Source organism: Molothrus ater, chromosome 2 (genome assembly GCF_012460135.2).
Source record: "Molothrus ater isolate BHLD 08-10-18 breed brown headed cowbird chromosome 2, BPBGC_Mater_1.1, whole genome shotgun sequence".
Classification (NCBI taxonomy): domain Eukaryota; kingdom Metazoa; phylum Chordata; class Aves; order Passeriformes; family Icteridae; genus Molothrus; species Molothrus ater.
In genome coordinates this window covers 100,118,617-100,138,891 of record NC_050479.2, presented here as the reverse complement: position 1 = coordinate 100,138,891, position 20,275 = coordinate 100,118,617, and the positions used below count along the sequence as shown (strand labels likewise).

At 41.4% G+C, this 20,275-nt stretch overlaps 2 protein-coding genes across 3 annotated transcripts in view; one reads left to right on the top strand and one right to left on the bottom strand.

Annotated features, from left to right (window-relative positions):
* The first annotated feature begins 2 nt into the window (after positions 1–2).
* NIT2 (nitrilase family member 2) lies at positions 3–15,899 on the top strand. Of its 2 annotated transcripts, none has more exons than XM_036390396.2 (10): positions 3–1,625; positions 6,288–6,406; positions 8,748–8,868; positions 8,989–9,077; positions 10,405–10,498; positions 11,460–11,534; positions 11,965–12,043; positions 12,693–12,791; positions 13,821–13,876; positions 14,283–15,899. In XM_036390396.2, the coding sequence occupies exons 1-10, from the start codon at positions 1,580–1,582 to the stop codon at positions 14,369–14,371; spliced, it is 867 nt and encodes a 288-aa protein (XP_036246289.1). In that variant the 5' UTR covers positions 3–1,579; the 3' UTR covers positions 14,372–15,899. The 2 variants fall into 2 exon arrangements, with proteins under 2 accessions (XP_036246289.1, XP_036246296.1); XM_036390403.2 differs by lacking the exon at positions 3–1,625 and adding an exon at positions 4,279–4,464.
* The window catches only part of TOMM70 (translocase of outer mitochondrial membrane 70), a 25,230-nt gene continuing 20,797 nt past the window's right edge, over positions 15,843–20,275 (bottom strand). The window contains exon 12 of the mRNA XM_036390382.2: positions 15,843–19,523. Coding sequence (XP_036246275.1) covers positions 19,370–19,523 — 154 coding nt within the window. The 3' untranslated portion in view covers positions 15,843–19,369. The remainder of the gene's footprint in view (positions 19,524–20,275) is intronic.

Here is a 20,275-nt window from a genome sequence, read left to right as displayed (position 1 = left end):
GTTTTAATTATTTTTTTTTTTGTTTTGGAGAAGTGTTTATTATAAAGGTCAGTTTGTTTCTTTTTAATGCAGCCTTAATGGGAGTGATCTGCATCTTTGCAAGAGCAGATGCAGTTGGGTTCATGTTAAGTATGTTAAAAGAATGAAAGACTGTAAGATACAGAGGAGCAATTGAAAGCAATGGTTTTTAAATTATTATCCCTTGTAAATAAAATGTCTCCATTGCCTACAGTATAGAAATTGGATTTTGCCTACCAGGTAGTATCAAAGACTAATTAAAAATTTAAATTTTTGAACAGGGCAGGTGTAAATCTTAAAAACACTGTTTTCACATTAAAAATGGTTAAGTTTGGGCTGCAGTTACATGGAAAAAATACAAGCAATTTGTAAAATTAAGGGGTTTTTAAAGTCTTACCAGCTACTAGGCTAAATAACTGGAATTGGTGGTAAAGATTATTTTTAAATACTGAAATTAACTGTAGCTTTTACTACAGGGTTGTGATTTTTTTAATTATGCAAAATTTTACATTTCATAGGTTGAGGCTGTTTCCCTTGTAAAGACGAGTGTGTGCATTGAAATGCATGTTTCATGACAGAATATGACAGTTGAAAACAAGTTGCCTTGCTCCTCAGAAGCAAAATATCTAAGAACTTTAGATGTTTAAAACCCTTCAGGTTCAGCACAAAAGTGAGTACACACTGACCAAAGGTGTGTTCAGCAAGAAGATGAATGCACAGAAAACCAGGGGAGAAATTCCAGTGCTGCCTACCTGTGATAAATGTGTTCTTAACCAGTTACCTTCATTGATTCAAGCATTTGTTTATATTATTTTGAGTAACAATTCCTAAATTAGTCATGATTTAGGAGATGGCAACTCTATGACTGTTCATCATAAGCTTTCCATTTGTTCAAGAATGGTTCTCTTGTTCAAAGCTCAGTACAGGAATGTTCTTATGGACAAGGCAGAGCATCTTTGTAGACTGATGGGAAATCACCGAAAACTGTGAAATAAAGATAATGGGGATTAGCTTTGCTGCATGAAATCTTCTGAGTACTTGAATCAAAACTTATGATTTGGTACTTCATCAGAAGGTAAAACAAGTTAAACTGACCTTTATAAAAAACAGTTATTCTAAGTTATTTTACTAGGAATCAAGCTAGGGCACCTTAATTCTGGAACTAATTACTTTTTTTTTTCCTTCTTAGTATCTGAGTAAACACCAATAGAACTTGAACTGTTGAAAATATTTGCATGAAATTGCACCTGGGCCAATGCTCATGTATTTATAGTTTTGCCCAGCAGCTGTTGTATTACATTTTCCTCTTCCTAGTCCCTCCTGAAAATATCCTCAAGAATCTCTGACTCTGTGCCTACTTCAGCAATGAGATTTTTTTCATGTAAAGATGTTTGTGCTACTGTTTATAAACTACAGTTGTAAATAAACCAGTACAATTTGAACATAACTTGTTCTGTCAAAAGGCATTTAGTTGCATACTGTGTAAATTCTCGGAATCAATTAAAAGTTTTTCCTAAAGGTGTTTTGTAAATGGAAGTGAATTTGATCTTTGGAGTGGAAGATGCTGATTATGGATCATAGGGAGCTACTGCCAGTGACTTCTAAATGTAAGTACTTCAGAATTTAAGTTAATTTCATTAAGGACTTTTGGGTGAGCATTCACAGAAAGGTCAAAGTGAATTCACAAATAATCAAGTTATAGAAAAGGTTTCTGCATAAATTCCAGACTTCTCAACATCATATTTTTGTTATGAAAATGTTGACAGAATGATACAATGTATTTCTCCTAGTCAGAAGGGGAAAAGTGAAAATGACACTCAGTTGTTAAACAAGTGTGTTTGAGCATTAAATGTGGAACGTGGCTGATGTGTATGCTTCACTGTGAGGACAGCAAATACAGCAGACCTTTGAGATCTCCAGCAAGCAACAGGAAGTCAGTTCTTAAATCCCTTCTCTGTAGAAACATATAATCCAAGCCATTTAGAGGCTAATTATTTGTAAGTTTTAAGGCAATGTACAAGTTATCAACAGACCTCTTATCTTAAAAAGCTCAGCCCAAATTATGAATAATTTCAATGGTGCTGGTGTATCTCTTCCCACAGTTTCACAGCCACTTTTGCCTTATATTGTACATACCTGTAGTTACTGGTTTTGTTACAAAACTTGTATTACTAAGCAGAAATTCTAATTATAATACTGCAGTGATATTTTTTGAAAAGAAAAGTCAAAAAAGTTGGTATGCTACTTCCTGTCCCTTTTAGCTTCAATAATTTTTTTAAAAATCATATTTGCTGGAGATGTATTGGCTCTTGTTTTATTCTGCATGCACCATGGTCTTTATTGTTGAATATAAGGTGACAGTTATGATGCAGGAGTGATGAGGTCGGGAGTACGAAAGAAAGTCTTGGAGTAAACTCCCCTGCAAATGAAAGCTCTTACCTTTGTGTCATAGTGGGAGTTGATGCTTTTGTGCTCACTGATGGCTCTTCACTTGTCTCACAAATTCTTTTAGATTCTGATTTGTATGAGAATTTGTAAAGAACTTTGTGCATTACCCACCAAAATACTGTTGATTGCAGAGTTGGAATTTTTAAAGTTGCCTTTTCCTGTTAGCCCTAACACATGGGTCTCACCTGTGACTGGATCTTTTCCTTCCAACTACGTATCAGCTGTAGTTTCAGAACCCTGGTACTGCCAAATTAGCTCTTTCAATATAGATGTAGTCTACTGAATGTGTGAAATGTTTCTCTTTAGGGAAGGAAAAAGGTGGTACTATGTAACTTGTTCTACTGGCTATACTTAGTGCTTTCAGATACTTTTGTTCTGAAACTTGAAAAATACATTTTATCTCTCTGACCCATGGGAAACTGGATTTTTGGCCTGTGTTTCGCCCTTTCAAAGGATGACACTACTTGATTTCTTATTCTTTTTCTTACTTGGGAAGAAAGTGGGGGACAGCTGTTCTTTGCACCTGGAGCCCTACAAAGTGTGATGTTTGGGGAAGAAAATTTTTTTTTAAAATCACATATGCTCTTTCTACTACCCTGGGCATGTATAAAAAGGAGGGAGGCCTGCTAAAGGCTGCAGCACTGTCTGTTCTGCCATCCTTTGGCTTGGTCAGATTGGGATGAGTGGTTCCCTTTACATCTCCCAGGGGCAGGTTGAACAGTTCTTTGCTTGAAGGAAGGTTTGTAATTGTTGCACGCAGTAGTGGTTGTGTATTTTACAGTGGTTATGCACTTCCCATCCTTTATCTCTCTGCATATTTCCTGAACGGGGAGGTGTGTAAGAGATTGATCACCTTGCGTTACCCATTTCATCTTTACCCATTCTGCCATTATGTGCTTTCTGCTTACAGACATAATCTTGTGTGAGAAATAGTGCTACGCAAATTCTACAGTTCTACAAACATGCTTCTAAAAAGCCCAAGGCTGGAAAATATGTACATGAGACAGCAATGTTTTGTGCTGAGTAAAGGGGAGCACTTGGTGTTTAAAGCCAAGGAAGAGCAGCATGGTACTTAGTGTGTTGGTTTCACAGAATTGGCAGTGTTGGACAGGGCCTCTGGAGCTCATCTAGTCCGAGTTCCCTGCCAAGGCAGGGTCACCTGGAGCAGGTAACACAGGGTTTGGAATGTCTCCAGAAAGGGAGACTTCACTGGGCAGCCTGTTCAGTGCTCTGCCACCCTCAGTGTCAGGAAGTTCCTCCTCATGTTGAGGTGAAACTTAGTGTTTTAGTTTATGGCCATTGCTCCTTGTCCTGTCACTGGGCATCACTGACATTAGTCTGTCACCACTTTCTTGACAAATGCCTTTGGGATGATGACATCCCCTCCCAGCCTTCCCTTCTCTGGACTAAACAGGCCCAGCTCCCTCAGTCTCTCCTCATAAGAGAGGTGCTCCAGACCCAAAATCACGGGATTTGTGGCCTCCATGGCACCCTCTCACCCTCACCGCTCCTTGTCTTTCTGGTTCTGAGGAGGCCAGAACTGGACACTGCTCCACATCTGGAGCACTGTGGAGATGTTTGTACTTGGGGGATTGCTGTTCTTGTAAAGAAGAGGGGGATGTCACAGGTGAATGCGTTACCTGTAAGCTGCTACAGGTCCCTTGGGATGAGCCCTCAGCAGCCTTAAGGCCGGGCAGGGCAAAGCGGCGCTCGGCATAGGCGGAGCTCTGGGGGCTCCGCTGTCGCTGCCGGCGCTGAACGGGCGCGGGGGAGCGCTGCCCGCTCGCTGACCCCAGGCAGGGCGGGGGTGCCTCAGCCCTGCACTTGGCCCCACAGGACGCGGTCCTGGCTCCAGCAGGGCCGCTCGAAGGCGGCGTGGGTGAGGCTGGTTCCGGCTGAGCCGCGGCCCGGGCCCGGCACCGCGAGTCCCGGCAGCCCCCGCGGGCCGCGCCGCCCGGGCGGAGCCGGGAATGCGGGCGGCCGGCGGAGCCATGGCGTGTGAGTGCGAGCCCTGCCCTCCCGCGGGCCCGGGTGTCCCCCGCGTCCCCGGAGCCCCCGGCCCCGGTGAGACCGGGACAGGCCTCAGTGCTGGGCGCTGGCACGCCCGTGGAACAGCGCAGGGAGAGGGGAGCTGGCCTGGCGCTGCGCTGGGCACAGACCGGGATACAGAGCTCGCCCGCCCTGCAGGGGTCAGCTCCTCAAGAAAAGCCAGCGAACCGGGCGTGATTCGCTTTCGGTGCCCTAAAACAAAACAGCAAGCGTGTTTTGTAGTGTAGTGGTACAAATGTGAACCGTTATTTTATTCCGTTGTGCTTTTACCTGGTTGTGGCCTACATTGCTTTAGGTTTACCCTGAGAATTGGTTTTAACGCAGGTTTTGGGGCAGCTGATCAAGGCTGGGAACAGAGGTCTCTCTCTATAGCCCTGCTGCACTTTTCTCTGCATTTCTGTTGCCTTCCACATCTGCATGTTTGTACCACGAAACTGTGGCACGAATACATGTGTTCTGTTGTGGCCGTGCTTCAGTTTTGCACCTTATCGAACTTCAAACCTGAGGCATATAATGTTATATTTATATATAGGAAAATAATATCAATTACCTTAATTACTTTTCCTGGTGTTTTAAACATTATGGGTTTTTTCCTAGTGCATTTTTTAATTATTTTTTTTTTACTCTGAAATGTAAATCTTTTAAGTGGCCAACTTGTCTGAACTAAAACACATTCCACAAATGCTGGGAAGTTTTTGACAGATCCCTGTTATGATTATCTCGGTGGGTCTGGATGAGCTTTGTTTGCTCAATAGAGCCACCAGTAAAAGTCTCTCACATGAAGAGTGACAAAGGGAGCAGTTAATCATTTGCTTAACCTCTAGAAATTAGCTGCTTAGCTACTGAAGTAGGAACAAAGATGTATCTCAACTGCTCCTGACCCAGTCTTATCTTCACTTGAAACAGCTTTTCCAGTTCCCTGACCACTGGGACTGTGTTGCTTCCAGCTTTGTCTTTTTCTTATTGTGATCTTTGACTGTATGAAGGGAGAGTTTTTCCCCAGACAGGAGAGGTGCTATGAAACTGGGATACTTTTTTTAGAAAGCCAGAGAGGATTGGTTGGTTGATTTGTGTTTGTTTTAAAGAAAACAGTTCTACCTGATCGTTATCAGGGTGTTTCCCTACAACCTGGGGTACTCAGAGATTAATGGAAGGAAACACAAGGGTTGTGCACAAAACTTGGCTACTTGGAGAGCCTGCAGTTTTATATCCTGCTTAGTGGGAGTAGAAGCTGTTGATAACACTTGCAACTTGGACAGAAACCAGTTTGCTAAGAAATATTCAGGAAAGGTGTAAACCTTTCTTGGTTTTCATAGCCATTTCCAAAACTAGGTGTGAATTTAGGGATACAAGCAAACAATTCCTTTATTTGATGCTTTGGGGATTATCCAGTCCTTTGGTGTGCAACAAGAAGATGGACTCTCACAGTGCACAGCAGCCTGGAAAGGAGGGGCTGGGGGCACCTGTGCTCTCCCTTTCTGTAACATGGTTCCTTCCCCTGGAACATGGGCTGGGTGTTGCTGGCACGTGAGCTCTGTGATCTTTGCAGGGTGGTGGCCATGCATGGCTCCCATTGGCAGTCCTGGGTTTCAGTGCTCTCCCTGTGTTAAGAGACTGTTTCAGAGTCAGAGACAGGCTGCAAAATGAGTTGGTTTGTGCATATGTTTATATATTAACTCATTTGTTTTCTTCAGTGCTCATTACTGAATTTAAATTTGGAAGAGTTTCCTGTGGGAATTCTGATGAATAATTTTTTTCTTTTCTGCCATCAGCCTTCCGCCTTGCTCTTATCCAGCTCCATGTATCTGCTGTTAAATCAGACAATCTCCAACGAGCCTGTGGACTGGTGAGAGAAGCATCAGCTAAAGGAGCAAAACTTGTGGCTCTGCCTGTGAGTAAAGACCATTGCCTGCTTAGCCCTTATGCTTCAAACCCTTCAAAACCTCTTTCTAGTGTTATTAATGCAACACATATTCCTCTTCCTCCTTGGATAGCTTAGATGCTGTATGAAACTTCAAAATAAAACTAAAAGCTAAAAAATCCCAGGGGTTGTAGCTGGTAGCACACTAAGAGGTGGGGAGTGAAAAGGGAAATAAAAAATAGGTTGATCTTTTTTGTAGTGTAAGATTCTGGTAAAGTTTTTGCTGGTTTAAATCCTAGGCAATGCCATCACTGATATATTCTAAATTCAGGTAAGTGATATTGTAGCTTGAATCTTTGCTGAGGAAGTGTAGAAGAAGGCAATTTTCAGCTAAAGAATGTTGACATGAGGGTGAAAGAGGGTACAGAGTAGCTCTCCTTGCTGTAAGCATTCCAGATACATGAGAAACAAAACAGACTTAAAGCATATTTCCAGCAGGTCATTTGTGGCTGAATTATGATTGAGACACATTTCTCTTGTGACTTCCACGTATAGAAACATAAATTGCCACTTCAAAAAGATCAATCAATTCTGAGTTACTTTTTGAACTTTAGCCATAATTAGTTTGTTGAATTTTCACACAATGGGCGTGCTGACACCAGAGGTGGGCTTCCCTGTGCAGCTTTGAGCGTTTCTCCTCTCTTCGTGGGGATACTTGTGCTACTCCTGTACATCTGACACAGGAGGGCAAAGTTCATCTCTGGGTGAACTTTGGGTCTCAGTTTTACACACAGAATGTTTTCTCTCCTGCTGTCATGGGGAAGCATTGAGCAACCTTCCCAGCTCCTCTGTGCTAACGTGGTTCTTGTGTTGCAAATGTGACCATTCAGTGTTCTGCCTCTGCCTCCTGTGTAGAGATTACTGTTATTTACTGGCTTCATCATGTGTACAGGCATTGAATCTTCCAGACTTATTTAGCTGAGATACTCACTTTGCCAACAAAGATTTATGCTTTTAGAATACAAGTTGTGAAACATGGGCAAAGCATTTCACAGATTTTTGGGAGATACATTTTGTACTGACATTAGGGCATGGGCATGAAATATTGTCTTCTCATTGTTTTGTTTCTCTGGGGCTTTGTTTTTTGTTTAATAACTTTAAATAAAGGAAAGTAACTCAGACTGAATATATGAAGATGGAGGCAGCTGGCTTTGCTTTCACTTCTTTGAAGTTCAGCCCAGATTTCAAAAGCCTGGGAAGCTCATTTTGACAGCCTGCAGAGACTTCCCTTCCTGCTTCTTCCATCTACAGGTTGTGCTGTGGGTTAGCTGGTACCTGCTGGCCTAGTGCCCTGTATAGGGGGAAAAAAGTCCTTTCCAGCTTGGATTCATTTATTCCACATCAGTAGAACCTACCTCAGTTGTTAAGAAGTTTGCTTGAGCAGATAAAGCAGAAGTGTTTATTGTGTTCGTCACAGCTTAATTTTTTTCCCCCTTTTTCTTTATGGGGGTGGAGGTGTGTTTGTCACTTCTGGTGAGCAAAGGGAACAATAGAGGTGTCTGGGCTGGGAGTCCCTTTCTCACAGAGGGAAGAGAAGTTGCTGCCACAGTTTGATAGCCTATCTGTGACCTCTAACTGCACTCCTTCAGGATACAAGAAAGTGTTGGGTGGAGTGTCTCAGGTCCTCACAGAGCTGGCAAGTGTAATGCTGAGTGAAAGTTCCTTATATCTTGGGCATCTCAAATACCACAAGCCCACCTATTTTAGGCATCTAAACTACTCTATTAATCTGACTGTGTAAAGATTACATGCCTGGTTCTAAGGGGATGGCAAATCTTTAACAAGGGCCTAAGGTGGAGGACACTGCTCAGTTGTGAGGAAATAATGTTTAAAGGATTGTTTTAGCAAAACAGTAAGTAATTTTGAGAAATGCATGCTTTTGCAAATTTCCTTTTAAAAAATAAGAAATAATGGGCTGTGGATAAGCATTTCACAGTTTTGAGAGGATCTACTGAGCTTGTAACTTGTCAAATGAGAACTGTGTAGAACTTGGCTCCTCATTCTGATGTGAACATCCCTTGTCTTCTTACTAAGCCCAGAGCAGTGAATGTGTTAGCCTTACAGCTTGCATGATATTCTTAGCTCTTGTTCTATTTGGCATGTGCTCCACAAACACATCTGTTGTGTTTTCAACCATTGTTCAGGTCTCTCTGGCCTTCCTGGTTCATTTACTGAGCTCCTATAAACTAAACTCCTGTAACCAAAGGTTGTTTGAGAACATGGTTAGAGAGGAGTTGGAAAAGTTAGATAAATCTCATTGGAGTGGTGTTACTGGATTTTAGTTTCTTTTTTTTTCCCCATCTAATTCTAGGAATGCTTTAATTCTCCATATGGAACCCAATACTTTAAAGAGTATGCAGAGAAGATCCCTGGGGAATCAACACAAAAGCTGTCAGAAGTTGCAAAGGAGTGCAGCATATATCTCATTGGAGGTAGTTCATTCTTAGTGACCATCTCACTGGGGGAAAAATGGGCAGTGTCTATTACTGCCATTGGATCAAAATTACATAAATAATACAGTGGGGGAAATATCTGTTCTTGCATTTACAAAGGATCCATTCCAGAAGAGGATGGTGGAAAGCTCTATAATACATGTGCTGTCTTTGGGCCTGATGGTGCTCTTCTGGCCAAGCATAGGAAGGTAAGATGGCAGAATATTGTTATGAAAAGTTTTATTAGCAGTGTTGTACAAATTATTTCATCTGTACTTAAAGGAGGTATAAATTAGTAGAATCTTGCATTAATAATAAGTTGTGTACCATCATCCATGAAATTTCATGTAACTTTTATTTGGGGTATGTAAATACCACATCAAAAGGTGGTCATAAATTTGTTCTGGATAAGGATGACAAAATACTGGAAGGTGAAATTGGCTTTCCCTATATGCTGAGAAAACTATGGTAAAGAGTAAAACCTGATCCAACTCATGTATCTCTGTACCCAGGCCTAAGTCTAAAACACAGTGCCACTTGAGTGGGATCAGGATTTTCTCTCAGCTTCCTGATGGATTTAGTCCTTCTGTTATAATAAATACTGTTCTTTACATACTTTGTGCTATACATGTGATTAGTGCAGACATGCAGAGTCCAAGTTAAGCTGTCACTGCTGTTTGCTTGCTGTCATGTTCTACCTCCATCTTCCACCATTGCTTTGTGCCTTCTGGAAAACTGCCTCCCATTTGTAACTCCAGAGTCAGTTTCTCTTTGTGGAACTGTTCTGTTCATTCTTATCCCCACTTTCTGTTCATGAGACTCTGCACACAGGGGTCACTCCATGAGCGAACAACAGCTTATTTCTTTTAAGGATAAGCCAAAAAGATAATACAAGGTTACTTGGAACAAATAAGGTGGTGCAGGTATTAATTTTTAATTAAATAATTAATTAATTTTTAATTTTTTAATTAATTAATCTGTTTGCTGATTCTACATTAGCCTTGCTTACTAGATCACCTTGTGCAGTTCTGTGTTGCCTTCCACCTGTCACAGCAGTCTGCAAGCCCAGGAGCTGCTCGTAGAATGAGTGCAGCCTTGTGCTAAGTGTGAACAAATAATAAAATAAAACCAGCTCTGTTGTTAGGAAGCTCCAGTCAGGAACAACACCTTCCATTGCAAGGGAGGGAGGAAGGCAGCTGCAGGCCCTCAGAGGCAGCTGCATAGCTGAAGTCATGGCTCAGTGAAGATATTTTCTTGAGAAGTTTTACAGGAATGGGACTCAAATGTTAGAGACAAATCATTAGGTCAAGACATCTAGCTGTTTGGCATGTATTTTCAACTTTAGACATGTATATTTCTGTGTAGAAGAAAATACTTTAAATCATCTTTGGAGGATCTAACAATCTTAAGCAATGTTTACTTTGGATCCTGACAAAAGAGTAGTCTAGATAACAGTAGAAAGCACATGCCTAAAGAGGCTCAAAGACCAAACAGAGAAATTGTTAGTAATTGTTATTAATCATAGTATAATTGCAGGTTCATTTGTTTGACATTAATGTTCCTGGGAAGATCCAGTTCAAAGAGTCTGAAACACTGAGTCCAGGGAATAGTTTCTCCATGTTTGACACACGTGAGTATAAAACAAGTTCTCTCTTTAAGGAGCTCTACTACAGTAACACTACAGTCACTCTGCAGTTCTCTTCCCCCACCTCCTTTCCAGCAGTGCATTTTTAGACTATCAGGTTGGGCATTTGATGACAAATGTAGTTTAAGTTTGCTTCAAGTGTTTGGGTGACTTCTGAAACTTTTAAAAAGGCAGTATTGTTGCAGAAGGACAGAGGAGTACAAAGGGTTGAAACATATGTCACCCCACTTGCCTTAATTAAAGAATGGTCCTATTGATTTGTTAGAGGGAAGTGTTGGTATTTTTAATAGCAGTTACAGCTTGAAAATTGTTCTTATAAAACACAGCCTAGAAAAGAAAGTATGTAACAGCTACAATGGTACATTGCTTCAGGTGAGGATGATATAATAATGGAGACCATTAACTAAATCAGGAATCCCATTCCAGCCTTCTTGAATCAACCACTTCAGATAAAAAAGCAAAATATTGACTCCTCCCCACCCCATATTGTTCAAAAGCTGACAGTCTGTTAACTGAGCTCTCCAAAGAGTCTTGTCTGCCACAGTCACTTTCTCCTCCTTGCAATGTGCATGCTCTAAGAAACTACATCACTATTTTTACTCCATGAAAAGCAAGGAGTGTTTTCTTTTATTGAAAAAAAAATTAAAATTGCAGCTAAATGAGAGAGGAATATGTTACACAAAGACCTGATACAATATGATTTTGTGGAAATGACTTTTCTTAAGGGGTAGATAAGACTGCTTCTCACACTCTTTCTGTCCTCATGAAGCATGAATTCTCCCCCAACAATAGCCAGTGCTTGTTGGACACACATTTAAATATAGCTCCTCCTGTTGCTGTGAGCCATGCAAAATAACAGTTGGCAGGATGGCTACAGGAGGTCTTGTGGTTGTTTTGTGTACTTGTGCTGGTGATATCACCTCTGTCTCTTGTGTTTTGAGAGCAGCATACTGCAAAGTGGGCCTGGGCATCTGTTATGATATGAGATTTGCTGAGATGGCTCAAATCTACGGCCAGAAAGGTGAGGCTGGGTCACCTAAGGGAGCCTGGGCAGCCCTGAGGCCAGGGCTGGGCAGGGCTGGTTCTGGGTGGTCCGTGCTGGGTGACCCCTGTGATCAGGCATTCCTTGAGCCATGTCATCAGGCATTCTTATCCCTGCCCAGAAACACAAAATGCAGCCTGTGGCCAACACTCTTACTCAGATGAGTGACTTCTCTCAGCGAGTAAAGTAACCATCACTTTTAGATCCACATGTGGTGGTGGAGTGGTGGAGTTGGGGTATCCCCACCACAGCTCTTGGCTGATGTAACCTGTTGTGCATGGACAGGCTCTGGGCAGAGGCTGGGAAGTATGGAAATAAACCTCACCTTGGGTTTCAGTGTGAAGGGCCACTCTAGGGTAAACCATCTTCCCCTTAATGATGCTTAGGTTCTAATTCTCTCTTAACAAAGGTTGCCAGCTGCTGGTATATCCAGGGGCTTTTAACATGACAACAGGACCAGCTCATTGGGAACTCTTACAAAGGGGAAGGTAAGACCACAGTAAAAGTTTATTCCCCTGTTCTAGAGGAGTTTTGGTGCATGGAACTGAACTTTCTTGTGTTCCAAATGACACTTGTGCATCAGAAGGGGTGCTGCAGGGCCACTCAGCCATTGGAGCTGCTCCATCTCTCAAGCCTTGCATGGGACACCAAAATGATTTTACTGTCAAGGAAAAAAACAGGAAGTTCTTGGCCTTTACTCCCTCCTGCCCCTGCTATGCTCTTTCAGTGGCCTTTTCCCATGGCTTTATAAGCACCCTTCACACACAAATTCTAAAGAGAAGAGCCAGTAACCATTTGGGAAGTACTGTAATTACAGATAGAAATAGACTCTGAGATTCCTGAATGCAGATTGTTTATTCATTTGGTCAGCTTCAATCAATTTTGCTACATACTGGATGAACCTGTGAATTACATGATATTCTATGCACTTACTCTGGAGCCAGGTGCTAGAGACTTCTCTTTCCAGGCTCTTCTTTCTCTGACCTTTGTATCATTCACAGTTTGGGCTAATCAGTTAGAGGATATATAGCTTGTTCTTCAGAGTGGATTCTTTCTCTTCTGCTTAATTAAGTGGTATTATAAAAACCAATTTTTCTCACTTTTTCCCTCCCTTCCTTTGTTTTTCTGTGAACACAGAGCTGTTGATAATCAACTCTACGTAGCTACTGTATCTCCTGCTAGAGATGAAAAAGCATCCTATGTTGCCTGGGGACACAGCACTGTAGTAAATCCATGGTGAGTTCAATAAAATAAAAAACACCACCTTTTCTTTGATAAAGAAATATTTTAGTTGGCAGTCACACTTCAGTCCTACTTTTCCATCTGTTGTTAAAAGTGCAAATTCTTGGTAAAAAGCACATGAGACTTGAGCCTAGCTTCTCGAGATCATGATTTAAAACAGTCAAATTAAAAAAAACAAGAAGTAAACTAGAACTAGTTAGAGTATGTATTGATTTTGGTAGTAAAGATACTACTTAGTACTGGGATTAAGCATTAGTTGAACTGCTGACCTTGTCACCTTGTCCCAGAAATTCAGTCCATGATATGCTATGCATAGGGTAATTCTCTTAAACAGCTTACACAGAACTATCTCATTTCCTCAAAGAACAACACTGCTTTGACATAAGAAAGAACAAGAAGAATGTCTTCAGCTAGAGAAGAGAGATTCTGACTTGAGCAGAAGTCACGCAGGTGCACAGGAGGTAAAAGTGACCAAATCTTCAGGCAGTTATTTTTCTTTCACATAAATCTACTGATAGCTCGGTTCCAGTTGTTTGCACAGTAAGAAAAACTTTGTCTTGTTGAGCTTCTAACTGTATGTGATGAAAGCAGTGACAGAACACTTGGGGGAGACATGATCATGTTCAGTAGTTCATGCAGAGTAAAAGGACACTATTAAAAGCCAGTAGGGTCTTCAGAGGAGAAAGTGTTCATCTTTGCCAATGTGGTTGTTCCTTTCCCCTTGAGCTATGTTGCATGCTCAGGCAGTGGTTCTCAGAGTGGCTTTTACCACAGTTCTTGATCTTTGAAAGACCTTTATGTTAAGCATGTATATATATCACATATAGAAAGTGCCATATATAAGCCTGGAAGCCATTTCTATCATGCCAGAGTTATGGATTATGATGCTATTTTTAGGACAGCCCTGTCGTTACAGCTGTAGGCATCAAGGGTAGGAACTCCTTTTTGTACAAACAGCAGCAACTGCACTGATGCCTTGAACCAATGTGTTAATCCTGTGAACAAATGTGCTTAATTTTGCAGGGGTGAAGTCATAGCTAAAGCTGGGGCGGAGGAAACAGTTGTATACACAGATATAGGTAAGGGAAAAATTGTTTTGGTTTTCTCCACACTTTTTTTCTTGAGTACACTAAGGAGAGACAGTTTTTTTAAGTCTGTGGCCTTCCACATGCAACTGCAGATGATGCAGTACTCCTCTGCCTTGTCCACCTTTGCTAGGTTAAAGTAAGAACCAGCAGCCCTTGGCTCTACTGTTCTATGCAGAGTACTCTATAGCTGTACCCTTCTAGTTCACTTCCTTAGGGACAAGGTGCCACCTCAGGAAAGGGCAAAGCTGAGGCTTCCTTCAGCCCTGGCTGCTCACTTGCAGTGCCCTACCACCCCATTCTCCATCAAAGCTGCTATTTTCCCTGTCTTACCTCAGAGCAAGTCAGGAGCTTTCTTTTTTGGCTACTGTTCTCTTAACTCTTTTCTTCTCTCCTGCAGATCTAAAGAAACTTGCAGAAATACGTCAGCAGATTCCTATTTTAAGCCAGAAGCGTTGTGATCTCTATGGTGTAGAGATGAAAGAGTGAAGCTGGGTGAAGAGGAAGGTTCAGTTGTCACAATGGCTGTTGCCTTCATCTTTGGAAGGATTTCCTTAGTAGTTGCTCCACAATTTGCTACCTAATGTGCCAGTTAAGAAACCACCACATAACAAAAAACTTGGTGCAATTCTAGTATGATGGAAACATAACTTTTGTATCTCCTCTCAAACTTATGTACTTCATAGTATTTTACAGCTAGGATAAAGATGGATGTGAAAGCAGTTCAACACAGCAGTGATTAACATTGATTTTTATGCATCACAATGTTTTAGTTGCCTTCTGAGGGCTGTTTTGTAGAACACAGAAGTGGAAATCTTGTTCTCTGAAACTCCCTCTAAAGTCAGCTTTGGTATTACAAATTTTTCAGTGAATTGTCAGAAAATCTAGAAACATGATTCTTCTTACTCTGTCCTTTTTAGATGTACATGACTTAACCAAGGTCCTTGAAAGCCCTACTTCTAACTTGGGAGGCTTAAAATTTAACACACTGAGCAAAACAGGCCAAATTCTGCTCTGTGCTGCTCAGGACACCTCAAGAAGCTGCCAGACAGAACTGCTCCTATAGAAGAATCTGTAGCAGTTTTTGGTTCATGTGTTTTGTCTGGGTTTGTATATTAAATTCTCCTTATGGCAAATCCTGTTCATTGCTGAAGTGACATGGGTTACTTGCTGTGTTACAGTAATTCACACCTTGCCACACCTTTGCTCTCCATACTGCTTCCTTAATAGAATGTCTGAGTGGGTTTTAGTTCTGCTGCCTGGAAAAGGCTGAGGGGAGGCAGGTTGGGAACCTGCTGCACTAAGTCCTTCTGCCCACAGTCTCCCAGAAGACTGCCCAATGCTTGAATGCATTATTGCTACCATGGGCAGCTCCCATCCACTTTTGCTGGAGACAAACTGATTGGGAAAGACTGCTTTAAAATACTGCAAACCAGCCAAGCATGTTACCCTTTTGGTTTTGGGGTTTCTTTTCTGAAGGAAGACATCTTGTACTGTAAAAAGAATGTACAAATTATGCTTTTTATTCCTTGGGATGAAAAAAAAAATCTTACCAGCCTTCACTGATAAGCTTTTGGTTTTCCAGCAGCATAAAACAGCTGTAAGGCTAAAATACAAAAATGGGAGGGAGAGAAGGTTTTGTCTTGCTCTAGCTAACCACATTTCCCCCAAAACCATCTTGTATTTTATTCATGTTCAGCCATCCTCTTCCCACAGTTTTTTTGGTTTTGTGGGGGTTTTTGGTTGTTTTGGCTTTTAACATTTTGGCTTCTCTGCAGTGAGCTTGGTGTGTGTTTTATAAACAAGAACAAACACTCAGCCAAGCCCTGACACATCCTTCCCCTCAAAAGCCAGATCCCACCATTCCACTTGGTGCCGTTCTGTATTTTTGGTCTGTAGTTTTCACTGCGTTTTGGTGTACATACTGCACTGGAACTTTTAAGAAACAAGCCACAGAGCACAAGGTGAAATGAAGGTTTATTTGTTGAAAAATAAATATTAAAAAATTAACAATTTACCATTTGAGCCGAGTCTGCTGCATTAGATTAGTGCTTCCCACATACTCAGCAACCCATATCCATGATGGCAACTGCTGGGCTCCAACTTCTAAGTCATAATAACTATTTAATCTCTTTCCCTCCTCTCTCTCTCTACTAGTTCAACACACATGAGTAAATAAATACTACCTTTGGAGGATTAAAGTGGTGCAGGACTCTCATGGGCTGACCACTTAAATCTGAGAAATGCAAAGTGCAGCTTGCAACAGGTAACAGAATCTGTGGTCTGAACTCTCCTCCCCTGGAATCCCAAATGGAGAGGATGGATGAAAATCTATTACAAACTACTTTGGTGAACTCAGCTGAAGAGCTGCCATGAGCTCAGTTCTTTTCAGTCTATCAGGATAACTCCTAAGCACCTTGTTTTAGTAGGGAATTTAGGGGTCTCCAGTGCACTGCACTCAGAAGTGATGCAAATGGGGCTGTGAATTTGTGAGGCTTTCCCTGAAAAAGTACACTGTCAGTTCTTAGCCACAGTGCTTGAAGCAGCCAATACTCAACCTTTGTGTTGGAAGAAAACAGGCACTTTTAGGTATCCATGCAACACATATGCACCAGTATTTTCTAAGTACAGGAAACTAATGAGTAACAACCCTGAAACAGTTCCAGAATTTCAGCCTGCAAGAATTTAAATTATTTTTGAAGAAATGGCAGGAAATTGGGCAGTGTTAGTATTGCTGGACTGGTTAAAGCTGCATCTAAGCTGCTCTTCATAGTTGCAGAGTAAGTTACAGTATAGCTTTTCAGAGTATGTTAGTTCCATTTTCCCTTTCCATCTGCAGTTAGATCCTAGTAATTCAAGTCACAGCTTAGAACCATGGAATATGCTGAGTTGGAAGGGGCCCATCAGGATCAGAGCCCAGCTCTTGGCCCTGTGCAGGACATGCCAAGAATCACACTGTGTCCTGACAGCATTGTCCCCATGAACAACAGGGACCATACATGATGAGAAGTAAGTTGCTAGACAATTGTATGTAGAAGCAACTTCCCAGATTATTCCTCTAGGACACATGGGCTTTATCCAAGTCTTCAGTATTAGCTTCCTAAATTTCAACTTTTTTTTTTTTAAACAGCAGTAATACTTGTCTTACTTCAAAGTTCAAATGCACACCTGGTTTAAAATAAAACCTCAACTGTATCAGTCATTCACAAGAAGTCCCTTTCATCACAGGGATGCAGCTGCATACACACAATAATAGGGTCACAGCTACTCTCATTCCAGCCCTCCTGGCTCAACTTCCTTTCCCCTGTAATCTCCAGCTCTCACGATCATACCTCTGTGGGTGATGGAAGCAAGCAGAGATCAGATTTGTTGATTCCATGTCTCCTCCTCATTCTTTCTTAAAGGTTGAAGTGAGAGATGACAAGGAGTCACTTATCAGTTCTTCCTAGACTTAGAATATAAGCACAGAGCTCACTACTGCAGAGAACCCCTTCATCAAAACCTGTTCTTATACATGTCAGAGAGAGATACTTGAAGGTAGTATTTATTTTTTCAGTTTACAGGTGATATGTCATTTACAAAAAAATTACAGACAATGCATCCTTTCAGTGCAGTTTCAAACTAGTTGAAGAACAGGCAAAAGTCTGTGATGATTTGGAATGCTAGTAATTGACAGCACATGCTTTTTTCCCTTAATTGATTGGGTGGGGTAAGGAATGGGATACAGATGGGGTGATGAAGAGAAAATGCCAATGTAAATAAGGCCATGCGAATAAAAACTCCTTGGAGAACAGGACTCATCAGCCTGGCATATTTTTGTTCTCAGGTAATTGATGCAGAGATTGGAAGTTGGAGAAGACATCTGACACTTGTTCCATTCAGTGGCCCTAGAAGCTGCCAGTACATTCCCATATCTTCAATTCTACACCAGTGCTATGATTTCTGATCACCTAATGAGCTACTAAAATAATGATTAAATCTTTATCTCTACTCTCCACCATTTGAATACTCAACTGTAGTTGTTGCTGGGAGAAAGGAAGGTCAAGTTGAAAATGCAAGCTGCTGCTGTATGGTGGCAAACTACAGACCAAGACAGTTTGACTACAGCATCGTTCATTTCTTTAAAAGGTTAAATACATTAGACGATTCACCACGAACAAATCTATGATTTCAGGATGGAAAGAAGCCCAAACTAGTGTGTCCTAAATTAAGCTACATCATTTGCATGAGGTTTGTCCAGCCACATCAGTCCAGGGAAAGGCAAGATGGACTGACTGACTTCCACACCAGAAAGATCAACCCAAAGCAAGAGGGCCCTCTGTGAAGTTCATAACAAGAGGAAAACTGTTCATAATTTGCCCATCTGCTGTTTGCAGCACAATTGCTTCCTTTCTACAGTATCTGAAATCTTGGACAAGACAGGGTCTACAGAACAAGGAAATGAGTGCAGTTTGCAAATCCATTATTGGAAGTTTGAGCCCTATGCTTTGTTCTTTATCTCACTTAATCCTGCTAAGGGGCTCTTAAAAGGAGATCATAACCCAGCAGTCTCTAGAGACTGAAGAGAATTTAGATAGTCTATCAGCTGCTACACTTATGCAAAAGCCTCAGAGATTACAAAGATTATATGCAAGCATGACCTTACCTTTTGGAGCTTCACTCCCAGCACTGCTTTCTGTTCTTGAAAGTCCCTCTGAACCCTCCAGAACAATTTCCCATGACATTCAAGTAAGGACTGCTGCACAGGAATACATTCTTTCTTCCAGTAAAGTCTACACAGCAGTGTTACTGACCTCCTTCCCCAGCCAACCTTTTTCCTAGCTCTCCTATGCAGTACTCTAGGGCTTTCTGGGGTGAGAATAAGGACTATCAAATTAATTCCCTAATAGCTGCCACAGGACTATTTCTAAGTTATGCAGAGGGTGGAAGGAGATTTAAGGGAAGATTGTGCATGCTTGCATATATTTACAGGTATCCTCTCCACATCTACTGACTTAAAAAAACCCCTCTATTATTAAAGTTTGAAAATTAATTTTTGCAAAATTAAAATCAACCCTCAAGGATTAATTGGATATAAAACCTATTTTACAGCACTGACTAGTATTACCTTTAAAATCAACAGGAAAAAAACCCACATGCTGTAATATTATTTGATAAAGCAAAAATCGCCCACAACATAATCACCCAAAATGAACCAGTGTGAAGTTTTTATTTGCATGGCCAAAATGTGTTCCTTTGGTTCCCCTGCAACTTTATTTCCCTTAATACACTCTAAGGTTTCTGCTGCAGAAGGAACAAGATGCAGCACTGCATACTTCCTTGAACAACCACTCCCACAACACCTAAACATTTAACAGATGTAGCAAATGACAACACCACGAACGGGAAAAAACTAAGTTCCACCATTCAGCATGTTCTGCAACAGCATCTTTAGGGCTGGCCGAAGTGGGCAACTTCACTTTGGAAGGTCATTTCCTCCTTGTTTCTTTACAGTGTCGGTGGTTTCAATCCATACTTCTTTGCAACTTCTGTCTGAGCATAGGCAGCATCACAGAGTGAGTAGAGGTGTGCCATCTCCATTTCTGATTTGGCCAGGTTGATAGCTTTGTTGAACATTTCAATGGCTTTATCCAGATTACCTCTGAAATAAACAAAAATTGAGCCCAGTTAAGACTAAGACTGCCAAAGCAATCTTGTCATCTCTAAAACATCCTTTTTCTTTCAGGCCTTACACTCTCCACAATTAATAACTTAAAAGGACTTTGGGAGGAACCACCACAGGAACTCGTGGTGATGCTGAGTAAACTCAGAGCTGTTACCAAGCCTAAGCAACTAGGACAGCTGTTAAACAGCCTTCCTCTTGAGAGCCCCCAGGATAAAATGTTCTCCACAGGACACCAAGTTCACCACAAAGATAATGCTGGGTGACTGAATGAAGTCTCATCTCCCCTGAAAAGACTTAGTATACAAAAGAGGAAAACTTGCACAGAGAGAAGCACATTATTTAAATAGGAAATGCTTGCAAAATTTCTCATGACAATAGTATAATTGTCTGTCTTTAGAGGAGTAGACATATTAAAAAGAGACTCTGTACTGTGCTGTCAGCTACACCCCAAACCTTTGCACAGTTGCAATACAATGTTACAGAGCAGGGCATTCCTCTTTTCCCCAAGAACTGTGAACTGGAGTCCTGTTGGCTGCAGGAGAAAACAGCACAGGATCCTCAGTACAGACAGTCCAATGTCCAAGGACAACATCAGATACACACAAGGCAGGTAATGATTAAGGAAGTCACTTTAGGTGCAGAAGGGATGTATTTAAACATACACAGACTCCTCTGCATGTTGTCTATTAAGTATGAAATTGGTGAAAAGAAGTTGTCAGATTTATGCC

What these genes read in the sequence shown, in the direction of transcription:
- NIT2 (XM_036390396.2), top strand. Translation starts at nt 1,580, where the DNA reads ATGCTGATTATGGATCATAGGGAGCTACTGCCAGTGACTTCTAAAT. An exon ending in ACTGCCAGTGACTTCTAAAT is followed by an intron (nt 1,626 to 6,287) that starts GTAAGTACTTCA and finishes TTCTGCCATCAG; the next exon opens with CCTTCCGCCTTGCTCTTATC. An exon ending in TTCTGGCCAAGCATAGGAAG is followed by an intron (nt 9,078 to 10,404) that starts GTAAGATGGCAG and finishes GTATAATTGCAG; the next exon opens with GTTCATTTGTTTGACATTAA.